A 21,395-nucleotide genomic window follows, 5' to 3' on the forward strand; every position below is an offset into this window, starting at 1 on the left:
GTCGACCTCACGACCCCTCTGCCGGCGCCGACCCCAAGGGTGTAGCCCCCGATGTCGTCCCCGGACGATGTCAACCCCGATCCCCCCCTTGATCCGGTTCCGACACCGTAGCGGCGTCGCTCGTCACCACATTCGACGTAGAGGGAAGAACTTTTCTTCTATTATCTGGCCCCATCATTTGAACCTGAGTTCCAGAAGATGGAGGACGAGGGGGATTGGGAGGGGTCTGAGGACCCTCTGGCACAGGAGTGCCAGTCTTATCAGGACTGGGCATGTGAGCTAGGGGAGGCCAGTGGTTTGTACACTTCGCCCGACAATGGTTTTGTCTGCCCTCCTACCGTGGCTACGGAGGAGGGAGCTGCCTATAAAGGGGTGCTGACGAGGGCGGCCAAGGCCTTGGCTCTTGAGCTCCCCGTCGCGGCTGTGAGGACTAACCTCCTCACTGAGGTCCTTAAACCGCAGGCAAGTTCTTCGGAGCCTCTGCTGCCATTTAATGAGGCCTTAACTTACATTCTTGTGGGCACTTGGTCCAGGCCCGTCACGGCTCCCCCTGTGGATAGGAACGTGGTCAGACGCCACTGCCCGGCCCCGGGCTACCCTAGCTTCTTGTCCACCCATCACACCCCAGAGAGCCTGGTCATCCAGGCCTCTAACTCCCAGATCGCATTCCTGAGAGCTGCCCCTGGTCGGGAATCCAAAAGGTACGAACAATATGGCAAAAAGATGTTGTCAAACATGTGAGACCAGATAGGATCTGGTGTCATCCCTGATTGGCACACACTTTAATTGCGTTTCCTTGGTTCAAGAAAACACTTTCATTCAATGTTCGTTATGATCTTCATTTATTTCGTATATTTCATGATTTACGTTGCAATTTATTTCATTTCAATGTTCATCAAACTGGTCTACGTTTCAAAATTCAGGCAAATATCAAGGCGTGTCCAATGCATTTCGGGCACTAACATAACGTGCCCTTCATCAGGGAATTGACACTAAAAGTAACAATAAACAAAATATCAATATTTGTGGTCGTATATGTTTGTCATTACAATACAGTTCAAAAATAAAGCATGCAGAATAACGGTCATGTATTTACTTTACATGTGTATCATGCAATTACAAAATTGGGCGGTGGTGTAGGAAAAAACAAGTGGAGGTTTGTGGTGGGGTGTGGGGGTAGGAATATCCGACGTTCACTTACATGCCTGTTGTAACGTGCTGGTAGTTAATCTGCAATAATGGAGAGATTGTCTAAGAGAATTGTCGGGTTTACAAAGAAAATACTGCGTGCGCTATATGAAGTTACGATGCGGGCGTTTAAACTAACCTGACGGATATTCGAAATGTGGCTTCTCGTCCAGTCTACCTTTCTCCAATATGCCGGCGAAGCAGTTTACTTCCGGCGTTCATTATTTCAAATGGTTCCCGCGGTCATGTGGTTAGTCACGTGTAAGTGAAAGGAAAGAAAGACTATCGTGTATAACCCGGTGTCCGGTTATAAGCGGGCGGTTTAGGAATGTGGAACGTGGTTAAAATCATACCTAAAATCTTATTGATCCTACAATAGCATAATTAAAGGTCATACCATCAATCATCCAACACAAGGCTACCCAATAAAACTACATGTCAATGCTACCTGCGATTCCAGCAACCTAATATACGGGATCAAATGCCCGTGCGGGAAGATCTATGTTGGGAAAACTGAGAGACGCATAAAAGTACGCCTGACTGAACACAAGTCAAACATCAGACTAAAGAACATGAAATCAGCTCTTTCGGCTCATTTTGTTGAATCACAACATAATGTTTCTCAAGTCAAGTTTATTGTCCTAGAGACTGTTTGTAAATATGAGGGTGTAAATAACAACAAACAACTGTTAAGAAGAGAAAATTATTGGATTCATAAATTATCAACCCAGAAACCAGCTGGTCTGAATGAAAGAATAGAATTTTCTTGTTATCTGTGATAATATTGCTCTGTAAATCGACTGATTTGTGATTGTGCAGGTTCCCTACACCTTGACACTATCCAAACCCAAATTGCCACTACATCGCATACCACTGATACTAGCTCCACTAACTCCCCTACCCCGAGATCGAGTCCTCGCACTTCTCACATTAGATTTTTTCCAGTAAGTTTCCTTACCATCCGCGTATTTTTGTATAATTTTTTATTTTTTAGACATTTCATTTTACCTCACTTTAGGATCAATAAGATTTTAGGTATGATTTTAACCACGTTCCACATTCCTAAACCGCCCGCTTATAACCGGACACCGGGTTATACACGATAGTCTTTCTTTCCTTTCACTTACACGTGACTAACCACATGACCGCGGGAACCATTTGAAATAATGAACGCCGGAAGTAAACTGCTTCGCCGGCATATTGGAGAAAGGTAGACTGGACGAGAAACCACATTTCGAATATCCGTCAGGTTAGTTTAAACGCCCGCATCGTAACTTCATATAGCGCACGCAGTATTTTCTTTGTAAACCCGACAATTCTCTTAGACAATCTCTCCATTATTGCAGATTAACTACCAGCACGTTACAACAGGCATGTAAGTGAACGTCGGATATTCCTACCCCCACACCCCACCACAAACTTCCACTTGTTTTTTCCTACACCACCGCCCAATTTTGTAATTGCATGATACACATGTAAAGTAAATACATGACCGTTATTCTGCATGCTTTATTTTTGAACTGTATTGTAATGACAAACATATACGACCACAAATATTGATATTTTGTTTATTGTTACTTTTAGTGTCAATTCCCTGATGAAGGGCACGTTATGTTAGTGCCCGAAATGCATTGGACACGCCTTGATATTTGCCTGAATTTTGAAACGTAGACCAGTTTGATGAACATTGAAATGAAATAAATTGCAACGTAAATCATGAAATATACGAAATAAATGAAGATCATAACGAACATTGAATGAAAGTGTTTTCTTGAACCAAGGAAACGCAATTAAAGTGTGTGCCAATCAGGGATGACACCAGATCCTATCTGGTCTCACATGTTTCACAGTTTCCTTGACGTCGTAGGGCACTCGACGCCTCCTCATTGAGCACCACCAAACCAGAGCAACGCACATAGAACTAAGAATAATCTAAGCATAACTAGCAGTGCATCTACCCAACTCAATCATATTGTTCCTCGATAGCGCCCACGGGAAAGAGAGCACGCACCCAAACAAGTATCATAAACAAAAACTAAAGAATGTCCAACTACGAGGAAATATCTAAAAGCACTGAGGCCAGAGCCTCCACCTTTGCATATGAGGAAAAAGACGTGGACCAAATCTACTCTCTAATCAGGGAGGAGCTAGCACAAGATACAACCAGCCGATCAAAGGAGCAAAACATAAAACAACTACTATACTTATCCAAAAGAAAAACAAATCAACTTTTGCACGCCAGCACCCTTATCAAGTATCATAGGAACCTCCGTATACCGCGCGGATTAAGAATTGCACTTAAACCATCCCTATGCAAACACTCCAAAAAGTTCCAGGAACGATGGTACAAGATATTAAATAAATGCTCACTGGATTTAATTCTAATTATCCAAGAACTATCTACTATCTTGGAGGAAATCTCTGCAGAAATTCAGGAAACAGCCACGGAATTGTCGAAAATGATGACCGAAGAGGAACTGGATACGATCATAGAAGATATCAAAGCGCAGGTTGACCGACACACCAAGGAAATTAATGAACGGAAAATCCGTAAGTTCAAGCGGGACACCTTGGATTATAAATTGGGAGAAGTATATACATGGGCCGATGTATATGCACAGAAACGCAGGAACCGCCCCTACAATTCTAATACGGATACCTCTTCGACAGATAGTGAATCTACTACAAGACCTCGCAAAAGTCATCCTACTAGAGTACCACAAGAATCAACCCCATCTGAGGAAGCAACCACCAGCCAACCACAAGATAATAGCCCTTTTTTAGACCAGGGCCAAGCGCAAAAAGGAGACCCAGGAGAGGGCAAGGAAAAAGAAAAAGAAAAAGAGAAAGAAAGGGACCCGCCCACGACCCGGAGCACAACAGCCATCACCAAGTTGATGGAGAAAAAACCGAAGAAGAATTAACCAAAGATAATCTAGTCATCAACATAAGTGACCATCACTTCACTACTTATGAACTTAAATTGTTGGAGAAAGGAACTTCATTTGTGCCGACTACCCAAACGGACCTCCTGGAAGAAGAAGTGAGCTTTTTCAAATTAATGCGCAAACTCAAACTAAGAAATTTTTTTGATAATACCTTACCGGAACGTCCACCCCAAGACAAAGATCAATTACTTGGACTACGCCCACAAAGCACATTTCAAGCACCTTCAAGCCACAAGACTCTGGATCTTTTTGAAAGTCTTGTTAAACAAGATCTCAACAAACTCAAATTTCCCAAACCTAAAAACAGAAATATCACACAAAAGGATTTAGATACCATCAAGAGAATAGCGACCAATGACCAAATAATCTTCACCAAAGCCGACAAAGGAGGGGCGATTGTTATTATGAATATGTCAATGTATAACGAAAAAGTTACTGAACATATCATGGATAAGTCAACATACAACGAATTGGACTCAAACCCCACCATGGAATACACCAAAACATTAAAAACGATCATTGATCAGGCATATCAACAGGGAACCATTACAGAAAGAACGAAGAACTTTCTCGTAACCATCGATCCTAAAAGTCCTACACTAAGAATGACACCAAAGATTCATAAAAATCTGAGAAACCCTCCCATGAGACCAATAGTCTCTACCAGAGGAAGCATACACCAACCAATTGGTCAACTAATTGACAAGTATTTACAACCATCAGTACAATCAACCCAAACATACATAAAAGACACCTCACAATTTCTGTTAAAACTTCAACAAATTCAACTCAACCCCAATGACAGAATATTGCTATGCACGGCGGATGTTTGTAGCCTATACACAAGTATACCACATAGCATGGGCATTGAAGCAATAGAATCAGCAATCCTAAACACTGACATAGACCAAGAATTTCAATTGTTTCTAATGGAACTGATGCAATTCACGCTATACCATAGCTACTTCAGAGTTAAAGATAAGTGGTACCAACAATTAACAGGAATGGCCATGGGCAATTCTGCCGCACCGGTATACGCGAACATGTTCATGCACTGGTACGAGACTCAGCATATTTTGAAGGACACGAACTGGACAGACCACTTGAAAATGATATCAAGATACATTGATGACTACTTCATCATATGGACGGAATCAGAGGAGAAACTAAGACACCAACTGAATAAATTCAACAACATTGACCAAAGAATTCAATTAACTTGGGACATCTCCGACACATCAGTAAATTTTTTGGATGTCAAAGTAATCAGAACACCAAGCGGGTTTGACACAGACCTTTTCGTCAAACCAACAGACAGGAACAATATGCTATTGCATTCCAGCTTCCATGAACCAAACTTAATCAGAAACCTACCTTACTCACAAATGGCAAGGGTTAAACGAATCACCTCAGATCAAACTACACTTAATGTAAGATTAAATGAAATGTCGACCAAATTTTTGAAAAGAGGTTACCCTAAACAGTTAATGGATGAAACCAAAGAAAGAATTGTGAACATGGAAAGAACCAAACTTCTGACACCAACAGTTAAAACTGAACAAACTCGAATGGTAGTAGTTTCTAAATATTCTACAAACAGTAAAAAATTCAAACAAATAATAATGAAACACTGGACCATATTGAACATAGAACCGGACTTCAACAGAGCATTCGATCAACCCCCGTTGTTTGCTTACACTAGAGCCAAGAACCTTGGTGAAATCCTGCAAAACAAACCAAAGGATATCACGGAACAAAACCTTGCCTGAACTGTGGCAATTGCAATACCATAATTAAAGGTCATACCATCAATCATCCAACACAAGGCTACCCAATAAAACTACATGTCAATGCTACCTGCGATTCCAGCAACCTAATATACGGGATCAAATGCCCGTGCGGGAAGATCTATGTTGGGAAAACTGAGAGACGCATAAAAGTACGCCTGACTGAACACAAGTCAAACATCAGACTAAAGAACATGAAATCAGCTCTTTCGGCTCATTTTGTTGAATCACAACATAATGTTTCTCAAGTCAAGTTTATTGTCCTAGAGACTGTTTGTAAATATGAGGGTGTAAATAACAACAAACAACTGTTAAGAAGAGAAAATTATTGGATTCATAAATTATCAACCCAGAAACCAGCTGGTCTGAATGAAAGAATAGAATTTTCTTGTTATCTGTGATAATATTGCTCTGTAAATCGACTGATTTGTGATTGTGCAGGTTCCCTACACCTTGACACTATCCAAACCCAAATTGCCACTACATCGCATACCACTGATACTAGCTCCACTAACTCCCCTACCCCAAGATCGAGTCCTCGCACTTCTCACATTAGATTTTTTCCAGTAAGTTTCCTTACCATCCGCGTATTTTTGTATAATTTTTTATTTTTTAGACATTTCATTTTACCTCACATTAGGATCAATAAGATTTTAGGTATGATTTTAACCACGTTCCACATTCCTAAACCGCCCGCTTATAACCGGACACCGAGTTATACACGATAGTCTTTCTTTCCTTTCACTTACACGTGACTAACCACATGACCGCGGGAACCATTTGAAATAATGAACGCCGGAAGTAAACTGCTTCGCCGGCATATTGGAGAAAGGTAGACTGGACGAGAAGCCACATTTCGAATATCCGTCAGGTTAGTTTAAACGCCCGCATCGTAACTTCATATAGCGCACGCAGTATTTTCTTTGTAAACCCGACAATTCTCTTAGACAATCTCTCCATTATTGCAGATTAACTACCAGCACGTTACAACAGGCATGTAAGTGAACGTCGGATATTCCTACCCCCACACCCCACCACAAACCTCCACTTGTTTTTTCCTACACCACCGCCCAATTTTGTAATTGCATGATACACATGTAAAGTAAATACATGACCGTTATTCTGCATGCTTTATTTTTGAACTGTATTGTAATGACAAACATATACGACCACAAATATTGATATTTTGTTTATTGTTACTTTTAGTGTCAATTCCCTGATGAAGGGCACGTTATGTTAGTGCCCGAAATGCATTGGACACGCCTTGATATTTGCCTGAATTTTGAAACGTAGACCAGTTTGATGAACATTGAAATGAAATAAATTGCAACGTAAATCATGAAATATACGAAATAAATGAAGATCATAACGAACATTGAATGAAAGTGTTTTCTTGAACCAAGGAAACGCAATTAAAGTGTGTGCCAATCAGGGATGACACCAGATCCTATCTGGTCTCACATGTTTCACAGTTTCCTTGACGTCGTAGGGCACTCGACGCCTCCTCATTGAGCACCACCAAACCAGAGCAACTCACATAGAACTAAGAATAATCTAAGCATAACTAGCAGTGCATCTACCCAACTCAATCAAAAAGATGTTGTCCTCACTGAGTTTGGGGTTGCGGTCAGTCAACACTGCGTGCCTTTTGGGCCGTCATACCCACTCTCTGTGGGATACGGTTGCGGACGAGCTGCCACAATGCCCGGAGGAGGCCCGAGTTAAACTTGCCCAAGCCCTTGCGGAGGGTCGAGATGCGGCACGGTATTCCATCCGATGTGTGCTGGATACAACGGGCTCGCTAGGCAGGGCGATTGCAACAACGGTGGCGGTTCGCCGCCACGCCTGGCTGAGGTCCGCCAACTTTTCAGCTGATGTCCAAAACACCCTTATGGACATGCCGTTTGATGGCCGTCACCTTTTTGTTGACAAGGCAGACAGTGCGCTTTAGCGCTTTAAGGACTACAGGGCTACGGCCAAGTCCTTGGGCCTGCAAACTGCTGCTTTTTGCTCCTTTCATGGCCAAGAAAGGGGCGCCCCCACATGTCCTGCCAGCCACAGGCCGCAGACTAACATCCAGCGTGGTGGCGGATGTGGTAACCGCCGTGGCGGTGCCCGGGGACAATGGCAAGGCCAGTCCACATCCACCCCCGCAGCATCCACCTCAAAACCCGCCTAGTCTGAGCTTTCAGGCCCATTCGACGCCAGTGGGGGCAGGGTTCACCATCACCTCCTCCACTGGTGCACCATCACATCGAACAGGTGGGTGCTGCAAATCATTCGAAGGGGCTACTCCCTCCCCTTCGAGGCGACCCCTCCAGCCATGCCACCACAATACCACCGCGTGTCAGGGTATCACTTGAATCTTCTACAGGAGGACGTTGCGCCCTCTTGGCCAAGGGCGCATCGAGCGCTTTCCTGGGCCAGAAATAGGGTGTGGTTGCTATTCCCACTACTTTCTGGTTCCCAAGAAGGGCAAATGGGGCCTACGCCCTATCTTGGACCTCCGGAATGTCAACGGCTTCCTCCGGAAGGAGAAGTTCAAGATGCTGACTTTGGCTCAGGTCTTAGCTGCCCTGGACCCAGGAGACTGGATGGTAGCGTTGGACTTGCAGGACGCGTATTTCCACATCGCCGTCCTGCCGGCCCACCGGAGTTACCTGCGGTTCACGGTAGGCCGCGAGCACTTTCAGTTTACCATGCTCCCCTTCGGCCTTACCAGCACCCCTCGGGTGTTCATGAAAGTGATGGCGGTGGTCACAGCTCATCTGCGCAGATTAGGCGTGTCAGTCTTCCCCTATCTCGACGACTGGTTGTTAAAGGCGGGCTCGCCCCAGTCAGTCGTCAGCCACCTCCAGACTACGGCCGACCTCCTACACCTGCTGGGGTTCTCCATCAATGTGCCGAAGTCACACCTGTGCCCCTCTCAGAAGCTCCTCTTCATTGGAGCGGTTCTGGACTCGGTGCAGTTTCGGGTTTATCCTGCCGAGCAGCGGGTTCGGTATATACAGGCTGATTCCGATCTTTCAGCCTTTATCCCGGGTCTCGGTCAGGTTGACGCTGCGGCTCCTGGGGCTGTCCGCCTCCTGCATCCTTCTGGTGCATCATACCTGAAGTTTCAGTGGGCCCAGCATCAGGGCAACCTGTCCGACCACGTCCTGATCTTGGAGGGCACTGCGAGACAGTTGCAGTGGTGGCTCACGGACCACAAGGGGTTAGCAGCAGATCCCTCTCCCTACCCCAACCGGTGCATATAGTCGTGATGGATGCGTCCCTCCTGGGATGGAGGGGCCACATGGGAGAGGCGGAGATCAGAGGTCTTTGGTCTTGTGTGGAGTCCCGGATCCACATCAACCTTCTGGAGCTGCGGGCGATCCGACTTGCACTAAAGGCCTTTCTCCCCTCTGTCCGGGGAGTGTAGTGCAGGTGTTCACAGACAACACCACCGCCATGTGGTACTCCAACAAACAGGGCGGGATGGGGTCGGGATGGGGTCGTGGAACCTCTGCCAAGAGGCCCTGCGGCTCTGGCAGTGGCTGGAACATCAGGGGGTGAACCTGGTGGTTCAACACCTGGCGGGTTGTCTGAACGTCAGGGCGGACGAACTCAGCCGTCGGTGCAAGATGGTTCACGAATGGAGTCTGAACTCGGACGTGGCGCAAGGCCTCTTTCAGCAGTGGGGAGAGCCTTGGTTAGATCTATTCGCCACAGAAGAGAATGCGCAATGTCACTAGTTCTGCGCCCTGGAATTTCCAAGGCAGCACTTGCTTGAAGACGCTTTTCGTCACGAGTGGAGTTGCGGTCTGTTGTACGCCTTTCCGCCTATACCACTTCTGCCCAGAGTGCTGAAGAAGATCAGGCGCGACCGGGCCCAAGTCATGCTTGTGGCTCCGGACTGGGCACGAAGATACTGGTATCCCGAAGTACTCAGCATGTCAGTCGATCGCCGGATTCGTCTGCCCCTTTAGGAGGACCTTCTGTCACCCAAACCTGTCCAGTCTCCACCTCCTTGCGTGGAGATTGGCGAGAGTCAAGGCCATTTGACTTGCCTCCTGAAATCTGCGATGTGATTCTGGCAGCCAGGCGTCCCTCCACAAAATCGGTATACGCCTGCAGGTGGAACAAATTTGTGGCATGGTGAACAGCAAAGGCTGTGGATCCTCTCTCTGGCCCTCTTTCTGAGGTTCTCCTCTTTCTTCTTTCTCTTGCCCAGCAGGGCTCTGCTCTGGGCACTGTCAAGGGCTACCTCTCTGCCATTTCTGCCTTCCTAAGGCTTCCTGATCAGCCTTCTTTTTTCAAGTCCCCTGTTGTACATAGAATCTTGAAGGACATCACTCATATGTTTCCTCCTGTACCTTTCATGATGCCTCAGTGGGACTTGAACCTGGTTCTAACTTTTTTGATGTGAGCTCCTTTCGAGCCACTTCACAATTGCCCTCTACGTCTTCTTACTCTCAAAACTGCATTCCCGGTTGCCATCACCTCTGCCAGGTGAGTGAGTGAGCTCCAGGCTCTTTCCTCTAAATCTCCTTTCCTTTCTGTCCATCTGGACAAGGTTGTGTTAAGAACGCGTCCCTCTTTCCTGCCCAAGGTAGTCACAGCCTTCCATATCGGGCAGTCCATCACCTTGCCCACCTTCTTTCCGCCTCCGCATCCCTCGAAAGAAGAAGAGAGACTCCACCGTCTGGACTCAAAACGTGTGTTCTCCTTCTACCTTGATCGCACACGCCAGTTCCGGGTGGATGACCAACTCTTCATTGGTTACGTGGGCGCTAAGAAAGGACTGGAGGTGCACAATGGGATCATCTCTCAGTGGGTCGAGTTGTGCATCAAGGCATGCTACACTTTGGCTAAAAAGGAGCCTCCTGTTGGGCTGAGGGCCCAGTCCACTCGGGCCACGGTGGCTACTACTGCCCTGGGTCGGGAGTCACCTTGCAGGACATCTTTGAGGTAGCTACGTGGCCCTCACTGCACACGTTCGCAAGACACGACTGCCTGGACAGTTAAGTCCAGAGAGATGGCTTTTTCGGCCGTTCCGTTCTCCGGGACTTTCTGGTGTGGTCATTGGTTCGCAGACCCACCACCGGGGTTGGTATTGCAGGGGTATCTATTCTAAGGTAAGGAATCTGATACTAACCTGTTTCTTTCAGATGCACAAGTAACTTCCCTTCGGTAACAATATATCTGTAAGAAACAGTAGTTAGTATTAGATTCCTTACTGCCCCACCCATCCTCCCCGTTCTGCGAACCGATATCTAGGGTTAAGGTATTTCCCTTTGAGGGCCCTAGTTTGATGGCACCAGGGTTGGTTTTTATCATGGCTCTGCGTTTCTGGCGCAGAAAAGCTGTGTATAAAAACTGACATCACCGTGCGTGGGCGGCGTCTCAGTACTCCGGCGACATCATCCCAGCGCCAACAACGTCGACGACGGACGCGGAGCCGCAGATGACGCCTAGCGACACGCAGGGGTACTGCTACGTAAAAGTTTCCGGATCCAGACTGACGCCTGGGGATATTCTAAGGTAAGGAATCTAATACTAACTACTGTTTCTTACAGATATATCGTTACCGAAGGTAAGTAACTTGTGCGTCGGTGGCAGTAGCAATAAAAGGAACGTCTGCTGTTTCTTATTGAATTAAAGTAAAAGTTCACAAAAGTCAACATTAGTAAGTTAGCATTTTGAGTAATTAAAGAGACATTTGTACATTTCTTTATAAGGAATAGGCACAATGTTTTCTGCAAACAAAACCAAAACAGTTGTTTGTTAAAAATAAGTATGTAAATCTTTCATCCAAATGCAACTCCACTTCTGTACTGTGTTTGTGCTTGTGAAGCCTCAAAATGCGTAAAATACTATAACTATACATGCCGCATGAATATGAACAGGGATGAACTTCCCTTATGTTTACAGTTTATACTTTGAAATACAAAAATTAAAGAATTTAATATACCAAAAAGAAAAGCACATGTCCTAACAAAGCGGCTGCAATGATGAAAAAAATGAAACCCAAACAAACATGAGACAAGGTGCCCAAACCTACCGTCCACCTCCTGTCCCTAAGATCGGGCACGGACTAGCAGGGAAAGAAGGAAGATGAAAGGGTGGTAGTGTAGATAAAGCAGCAACGGAGCGTGTGCTGTGCATGAGAAGAGCCATCCCAATAAGGAAACAGAAAAAGAAGTGCAAAAACTAAGTGAAGTAGACAGAGCACCAATCATACCAAAAATAGGTTCAATTTACCACAGGGTCTGCTTCGGAAACTAGCAGATCCTCCACATGGATATTGTTTCATGTTCCATTTATCTCAAGGATGAAACTGAAAAAGCATTAAAGTCCTCGAGTGACTGTAATATTATGGTCTCGCCTAGCGTCGCCTCGCAAGCGATGCTCGCTTTGCGAGACATGTAGTATGTACTATAGCGTTAAAGTTTCTGGAGGCTCTGCCCACTCTCCGCTATCTTTAATTGGCTTACATCCTAAATTCTGCCTTCTGATTCGTTTTAGGCTTGTTTAAACTGTAATTTGAATCTCTTCCTTTCCTTCGATTCCCATTTGTCCAATCTTACCTCTTGACGATAAGAGACCCTAGGTGTTTTTGTCAGCCTTCCTCTCAGTACCGCATTGAGTAGCTAAAGTTTTTCTAGGATGACTCTTTGCCCATTTTCAGGGAACACATAAATGTGCCACGTGCTGAGTTCTGTTGCTTCAACCAGAAGAAAGGTCTGCAAGGTCCATCAGGGATGCCACCTGCTGAAGCACCTAAACGGGTGGGGCCTTTCCTACATGAGTAAGACAGAGATGTGATTCTTGCTTTCTGTCGGTTTAAGCACTTTGTCATTAAAGAAGTCCCAGATTGCCTACAAATATTTCTTCGCTGAGGTGTGCTTTTTAGCCCTGATTTGGGAGGCTTTTAAAGTGCCAGGAAATACTAGGAAGAATAATTTGAAAGGTCTGAAGAAGTTGGTTTAGATTGCGGGTTCTGTTTGTCACATTGGAAGTCACTCAGTTTAATATTCTGCCTCTCTAAGTCAATGAGAGGGTAAGGCTGAAGATGTTGATGATTGTACTGTATAATTCAGTAGTGATGTGTGCGGAGTAGAGATTTGAAGATGAGGGGTATAAGGAATAGGGAGCAAGTTCACCACATAATCCCTGTTTGTGGGTTTTTTCAGTGTACTATGTGATTTTGGGGTGGATTCAAATGGTTCTAGTGGTGGAGTAAGTGGAGAGTAGTCTTCCTGTTGACGTGTGCAGGCCTGAGTGTGAGTGTTATATGGCTAACTATTCTTAGTCTGACTTGTTTTTCTTTTTTCAATAGAACTATTTAGCGGAAAAGATGCTGAATTTATTCCCTTTGCTCAATCCTGATAACTCTGCCAAAGAGGCTTCTACTCCATCTGCCACTGCTAGTCCTCATGTTGCCACCCAAAAGGCTGCCAATATCCACAAGGCTGGTAGCCCCAACAATGGTACCAATGCCCTTAAAGATACCAGGACCCACAAGGCTACAAATCCCCACAGCATTTCCAATCCTCACAAGGCTTCCACACCCCACAAGGCGATCATTCCCCCCTTCACTATTAGTACCCCCAAGACTACCATGCCCCACAAGTCTGCCAGTCACCCCCCTGCTACCAATTCCCACATCACTACCAGTCCCCACACCACTACCAATCCCCACATCACTACCAGTCCCCACACCACTACCAATCCCCACATCACTACCAACCCTCACACCATCAATAGTCCTCACAAGATTACTAACCCCCCCTTTCTTAACAATCCCTATGCCGCTGCCAATCATTCTTTCATCAACAATCCTCTTATCCCCCCAAATCCTTCCATATCTCCCAACCCCTCAGTTTTACCCCAGTTTCCAAAGTCTCTTAACTCCCCTGTCTCACAAAGTGCCCACATCTCAACCAGTACTGCCAACAATAATAATCCCAAAATAGTTAACAATCTCCCTGTCTATCCTAGTCCACCCATCTCTCCCAATTACCCTTCCACTCCAAACAGACCCATCTCTCCCAGTTCACTCATCAGTAGCAAACCATCCATTTCTCCCAAGCCCTCAGTTTCTCCTAGCACTGCCATCTCTTCCATTCATCCCATCTCTCCCAGTCATCCGATCACTCCCAAGTCCAGCAGCTTTCACAAGCACCGTATTCCACCTACGTCTGGTATTGTTACAACCATGAATCCCTCTAAATCTTCCCATGCCTCTATTAATGGATATGCCTCTGTTCCTGCCCGCAGACACGAATCTCGCCCCATTACTGTAGCTGCACCCACCCACACTAATCCTGATGCATCTAGCTCTCTCCAAGGCATTTTTACTTCTCACACCACTTCAACTACTCACCTCTACATCATGTTGCACACCTCAGCAAATACTCACACATTTTCAACTCCTCCCAACATTCGTTCCATATCACACAGAATTAAGACAACTGCTCACCGCTCTCCTAAATCTACCTATGGTAATCCCTCTACCACCACATCCATCTTCCCTGACACTTCTACCACCACCTCAGATACTTCAATCTCTATCGACATCTTTAAAAACATCTCCTCAAATCTTGACACCACCTCTTCAGGCTCTCGTGCCTCAAGAAGATCTTCCACATCTTCCCACACTCTAACCACAACCTCTGCCAATCCTCAGGCCACTTCCATTGTTAATGTTCCCAACATCTCTAAAACCCACACCATTCCTGACTTCTCTGCCAACACATCTCCCAGCAGTCCAGGCAAGATCACTTCTACCACTAGTCCTGCTGCCCTTGATTTGCCTGGTGCTCCTCCCAGCATTTCTTTTTCCCACAGTTCTAAAATACTTAGAAAGTCCGTGTCAGCAGGCTATGAGACATCCTCCGGCATTTACACTGCTTCGAAAATTCATACTCCCTCCGGATATGGAACTCATTCTGGAATTATTGCTACCCCTATCCCTGACTCTTCTCTCACCCACCACCGCACCCAGAGCCTTTTTGTTACTTTTGGCAATGAAAATGTTCTCAGTGCTTCCGCTCTCCCCACTATTGTAATTCTTCCCAGTGTTTCCTCGCCCTCCAGCAATGAAGCTATTCCCAGCATTCCAGCTCCTCTCAGCAATGAGATATTCACCCTTACTTATACTTCTCCTTCTGCCTTTCCCTTTTCTTCCATCTCTGACTCTCATTCCAACATTCAAACTTTCCTCACTGATGACACTTTTCCCAGCACTCTCACAGCCACCATCTCTAAGATCTCTTTTAGTATTCACATTCCCATTTCTTCCACCACTGACTTTCTTCCAACAATAGCAACTTCTGATACATTTGACACTTCGCCCAGCATTCCTACTTTCTCCCCCTTTGATGCTACCCCTAGTATTATCGCTTTGTTCAGCTTTGACACGCCCTCCAGCATTCCCACTTCTTCCCCCTCTGACATTTCCTCCAGCATTCTTCCTTCCGCCATTTCCGACACTTCCCCCAGTATTCCTATTTCCTCTGCCCATCCCATTGCCAACACAAAAGAGCAGAAAATAAATTCAGTGCCAAAGAAGAAGGATACTGTACCGGGCAACATAAACATCCTGGAAAGCCTTCGGAAACATCGCTTCTGAACATTTTTTAGAAGAACTGTGGAAGTAGGATAGAAGACCTAGAGACCCACTGAAGAAGTGTTCATGGGAATACTAAATTAGGACTGAACAAGGATGATTCCTGAAGTACATAGTCCAACATTTCTGTTTATGATTGCTTTATTACCCCTTTATTTTCTCTATCTGTGTTCATACAAATACCTTCAATATGATGCCATTCATTGCACTTTGCAAATCATTGCTTTCCTCCATCTACCATCTCTCAGATATATGTCATGTGTCTGTGGGTTTGTCCCACACCGTCACTGTTAATTTATTTAATTAAAGCATTTTCAATGTATGAGTGTTGCTATCTGTGTCAGTTCCTGTTGTATACACTCACTACTTATTTTTTTCCTAAAGTGTCAGCTTCAAGACAAGATGCAACTCTTAAGGGTTGTTGCTCAGATAAGAATTTACCTTAAAGAAATGAAAAGATAAGAGGCGTTTGGCAAAACAGGAACAAGTTGGTTTCATTAAATGCAGTGGCCGGGAGACTCTAGACAGATCTGAAGAAAGTCTCTTGGTGTACAAAGTATTTGCTGGTTTTACATACATCTTGTGAAGTACCATAAACCGAATTCTGCATTCTTAAATGGCATTGCAGTCGTAAATTAAATTAATAAGGTTGGGCATCTTGATAATGTCAGAGATGCCTCTTGATCTCTGGAAGAGCTAGTGTAGGGCAGTGCGTATGTGTCTAGATGTCCAGCATGGCGAACGCATGTGGTGTGCATGGCGTGTCCTGATTGGTCAAGTGTTTCTATATACATGTGGCATTTTGCTTTGTGGTATTTTTGCGGAACAGGAGCCTTTGGTCAAATGTGTTTTATTGGGGCCCTGTTTGTGGGGCAACTATCTATCTGTGGAATCGATCAATGTATTCCCTGGGCGTGCGTTCATCTTTGGGTCAAGAGAGACCCCATCTGTGACCTGTTATTCTATAGGTTCGGGAGTGGGTCTCAGGTCCTGTCTGGCCACATATCTCTGACTCAGGGTTGATGGGGAAGTCACCTTGGGTAAATCCGACAGCAATGGCACAAGTTCACTGGAACTCCTAAAAATATTATGGCAGTCACTGGTGTCATTTTTATTGATATTCTCAGTAGCTTGTGTAGTTGTCATAGCGGACATTGGTATTGTTTTTACCAATCTTGACATGGCTATGCACAATCCTAGTTCGTGAGATACATTGATTTCGCTTTTACTGATAACAACATTGTTGTTTGTACATGGATTATGGCATACATTGACATTGCTACTGCTGGTACCATCGCTGTTGTGCAGGCATAGATTAAGACTAAGACTCCCGGTTTCCTGGTCTACTGATTTTTACAGATAAATACAGACAGAAAACAATGTGTTTCCTGTCAGTATTTATTTTTAGAAGCGGAAAAATACTGAAAGTTGTGCTTCTTTTGAGCAACTCTCCATGCTGTCTTTCATGAATTCTAGGCAAAACCTGAACAGATAGACAACATAGGGAGTTAAAAAAATAGGATGAGATTTCCTTAAATACAGATATATGTTAACATATATTTGTAGTATAATGCTAATATGTACCTGTGGGTGTAGCTTTATATTATATGTGGCTTCTTTATTGGCTAAAATGCGACAGGCATCCACGTATAAGGACATGTGTAAGAGTTAATAAAATTTAGAAATATATCATTTTGCGAGTCCATTTACTCTCAAAGCGCATAATAAATATGGATAAATATAAATAAGAAGGCCAAAATATACATATATGGATAGATACAGACGGAAATGTTAAAAACAAAATACCATAAAACCGGGAGCCGTAATTATGACTTATTTTGATATGCACTTATGAGCATTGACATTGGCATATTAGCACAGGCTATGACATACGTTGGCATTACATTTATCGATATTGCAGTCATTGGGCCTTCACACATCATGGTACTCACTGACATCGTATTTACCCATTCCAACCCCCACGCTAGTTGATTCTTCAACTACTTTATCCTCCTCATATGACATGACAGCTATGTTATTAGAAAGGGTGTTGTTATGTTATGTTATGGTATGTTTTTTTTTAAACTCTTTATTTCAGACTGCACAGTATGCTACTTAGCACATCACATTCACATATAATATATTACAGACCTTTTTTTTTTTAACTTTCTTTCCTCCCCAACCTAACTTCATCAGCCTGAGGCTATTACGGCTTGATCTATATAATTGCTTAACCAGAGTATAAAAGCATAAAGTCCCATATTCTTGTTTACACATACATGTCGTCCAACCACGTCTTTCGTGCAATCATCACTATGCAGGACCTCTTGGCCGATAAGCCTGACAACAGTGAATTTATCGTAAGCCGCTCCCTCAAACTGTCCCTCTCCCCGTAACCCTCCCTCCCCCACCCTGTACCTCACCTGGTCATACTGATTCAAAAAGAATAACACTTCCAAACATTAATGTTGAGCTAACTAGGCATATAATGAAGATTTACTAAAAACAAAATCTGTGCGTTTGTGGGATCTTGTGCTTGCACACTACCCGCGCTGACATTCCCCACATTCCGCCCACTTTCACATTTAATCCGTCTGTGATGGTACCAATTCCATCCCTTTCAGCTCTAACATTATAATTTCCCATTCTTGCGCAATCAGATATTTCTGTTGCCCTCTCTCCTCTTCTCGCCTCAAGACCGCTCCCTCCACCTTACCCCATCTCAACAGTGTCAGATTGCCACACTGATATTCCAGGAGGTCTGGGGGACTTCCATCTCATTGTTAAGACTCTTTTTGCCAATAACAGAGCCAAGTCTAAGAATTTCAATTGAGCCTTACGTTTACGGTGCCCCACCAGAAAATACAGAGCAACTTCCGGCACCGGCAGGGCCGTGACTATACGGAGTATATGACATATTTCCCTCCAGTAACTTCTTATTCGAGGGCAGGCCCATAGCATGTGGAGAAAACCAGCCTCATCCTCCGTACAACGAGGGCAATTATGGGGAGAGTCTGGGAACATTCTATGCAGCCGTTGGGGGGTAAGGTACACCCTATGTAATACCATTACTTGGATGAATTTAAATTTAACGTTCCTGGACACCTTCCTGGGTTGTTCAAGAACCACTTGCCAGGCCCTGTTCGATAGTGCTTCCCCGGTGTTCTGTGCCCAGGCATCTCTGAGTGCAGTGAGTGGAGCAGCCGCATGTTCCCTAATCCCAACATAAAGCCAGCGCACCAAATGGTCACCTGTTCCCATATGGTAGAGTAAGTGAACTAATTCATGTTGTGCAGGTTTAAGCCTCTGTGGAGCCCAGGTGTGTCTTATGTAGTGCGATACTGTAGCGTGTAGCAGGTATAATCGCTGGGGAGCCCCCGTGGCCTGTAAAAAAGAGTTGTGATCCAGTAGAGCGTCATCCCCAAAAAAGGCCCCCACATCCTCTACCCCAGCTTCTGCCCAGGGTTGCAACCTACGCTGACTGAGTTTACCCTGTGGTGTTGAAATACCCAACAATGGAACGTTCTCCGCAAACGGCACAGTCCTGGACATATATGCTAGCGCCTTCCTCCAGCACGTCAGTGCTGCGCGTAGGAGAGGATGGCAATCCAGCGCAATCCTAGTCCTGGGCAACAACAGAGAATGCAATTCTCCACGTGCTAGTTGAGCCGCTGTAAAATTAATCTCGTCTAAATTCCTGCCTGCTACCCAACGCGCCAGCCACTGGAGCTGACCAGCGTAGTAATGTCCGCGTAGGTCGGGCACCCCGAAGCCACCCATCTTAGTTCCAATCTGAAGCTTTCGAAGGCTGACACTCTCTGCCCAGACCCCCAAATAAGAGTTGTCAATATCGTATTCAATGTAATAAATATCTGTTGTGGGAGGAGGACCAGCAAATTAACAAAATAATATAGCATGCGGGGAAGCAGAACCATCTTCGAAACAGAAATTCTACCTATGACGGATAGGGGCAAGGACGTCCAGAACCCTACACTGCCCTGGAGTCCAGCCATGGCCCTTTTAATATTACCCTCAATCTGGTCATCGGGTGTTCTATATACTTGTATACCCAGGTATTTAAACGTGGTCTGGGCCACCGGGATCTGGTATCTCCCAAACTGCAGGAAAGAAGGGTGTGGTAGATCTCTGAAGTAAAAGCCAGTAGATTTGCTGGGGTTGATAGCAAGACCGGGCACTTCCTCGAAGCAGTTAAAGATGTCCGCTATAACCGAATGGTCTTCTTCCATATCGCGAAAGTATAATAAAATGTCATCCGCGTATATGGAAATCAGATTATGGGTCCCTTCGATCGAAATATCCATTCGTTCCTCGCGAGCTCTAAGGGCCATATCTAGGGGCTCTAGCGTTATAACAAATAATAAGGGCGATAAGGAGCAACCCTGCCGGGTACCTCTGTATACCGGATAGCTATCTGAGATGTACCGGCCTGTACGCGCTCGGGCCGAGGGATCCGTGTATAGTAGGCGTACCCATTTTATCAGGGAGTCTGGAACACCGAAGCGCCGCAATACCTCGAACATAAATGTCCATGACAGAGAGTCAAACTCCTACCTAAGGTCCAGCGCTATACATCCGGCCCAAAGAAGGTCTTGTGGCGTGGCTAACATAAGGGCATGAAGTCTCCGCTTATTTTGTGACGTACTCCTACCTGGGAGGAAGCCGCACTGGTCTGGGTGTATCACAGCGGGGCGATGGGGTCGTATCCGTAAAGCAATAGCCTTACTAAGTATCTTATACTCCGTTGAGAGCATTGAAAGGGGCCTGTAGTTAGTCAGTTCAAGCGTATCTCTTCCGGGTTTTGGGATGGATGTGACTAGGGCTTGCATCGTCGACACGGGTAGGTGACCCTCCTCGTATGATGTCTTATAGACTTTCTCAAGGACGGGCACCAAGGTGTCAGAGTATGTCTGGTAAAACTCCACTGGGAGCCCATCTATACCCGGTGTCTTGTTTCGGTTGAGGGACCAGATAGCAGCACGAATGTACCGTTGTGTGATGGGGCCACCTATTTCTTCTTGTATTTCTTGTGATAGGGCTGGGAATGGCAGGTCTCGAAGGAACTCCGCCATCCGATCTGGGGCCTCCATGGGGAAAGGAGCATACAGTGCATGCAAGTGATCATGGAATGCCCTATTAATCTCGGACTGCGTATGTACTATGTTGCCCGACCCGTCACGGATCGGTGTAATCACCGGGGGGTCTGGTCTGTCCCGCACCAGTCGGGCCAGTAAGGCGCCCGACCTGTCAGCTTCGGCATGTTGCCGGCGTAAGTAGTCTTTATGGTCAATGGTCCTCAGAGTTTCTAATAATTCTGCATGATCTATATTCCCTTCTTGCAGTTCTCCCTTCTTTCCTGGGTCCACATTTGCCTCTCCCTCTAATGTTTTCAATCTGTTCTCAACTTCACAGAGTCTCTTATGAATTTCTTTTCTGGCCCCCACCAGTTGACCAATAGCGGCGCGTCGCACTACTACTTTCATAGCATCCTACACCACCAGTTTAGATGATGCGGTGTCCCAGTTTTCAAGAAAATAATTATTTAAGTTGTCAGACAGGGAAGTACGAAAAGGGGCATCATCTAAGACCAATGGATTAAGTCTCTAGGTGGGCACCGAAGACGGCACCCTACCCCACAGGAGGCCAAGTGTCAGGGGCCTATGGTCAGAGAAAGCTTTGGCCAAGTATTCTGAGGTACTAATCTTGGCCAACAGGGACCTGGAGCACAGGAATCTATCCAATCATGTGTGTAGGTTATGTACTGGGGAGTAATAAGAATACTCTTGATTGGGAGGACAATGGTCGGGTTCGAGAGTTACTACCTGCCAGTGAGCCTCGAGT

At 45.4% G+C, this 21,395-nt stretch overlaps 1 protein-coding gene across 1 annotated transcript in view; it reads left to right on the top strand.

Annotated features, from left to right (window-relative positions):
• LOC147679786 (myoferlin-like) overlaps positions 1-15,753 on the top strand; it is a 3,853,508-nt gene extending 3,837,755 nt beyond the window's left edge. Inside the window, exon 31 of the mRNA XM_086943347.1 lies at positions 13,245-15,753. Within this exon, the coding sequence (XP_086799473.1) occupies positions 13,245-15,539 (2,295 nt within the window). The 3' untranslated portion in view covers positions 15,540-15,753. The remainder of the gene's footprint in view (positions 1-13,244) is intronic.
• Positions 15,754-21,395: the final 5,642 nt, after the last annotated feature.

Source organism: Lissotriton vulgaris, chromosome 11 (genome assembly GCF_964263255.1).
Source record: "Lissotriton vulgaris chromosome 11, aLisVul1.2, whole genome shotgun sequence".
Classification (NCBI taxonomy): domain Eukaryota; kingdom Metazoa; phylum Chordata; class Amphibia; order Caudata; family Salamandridae; genus Lissotriton; species Lissotriton vulgaris.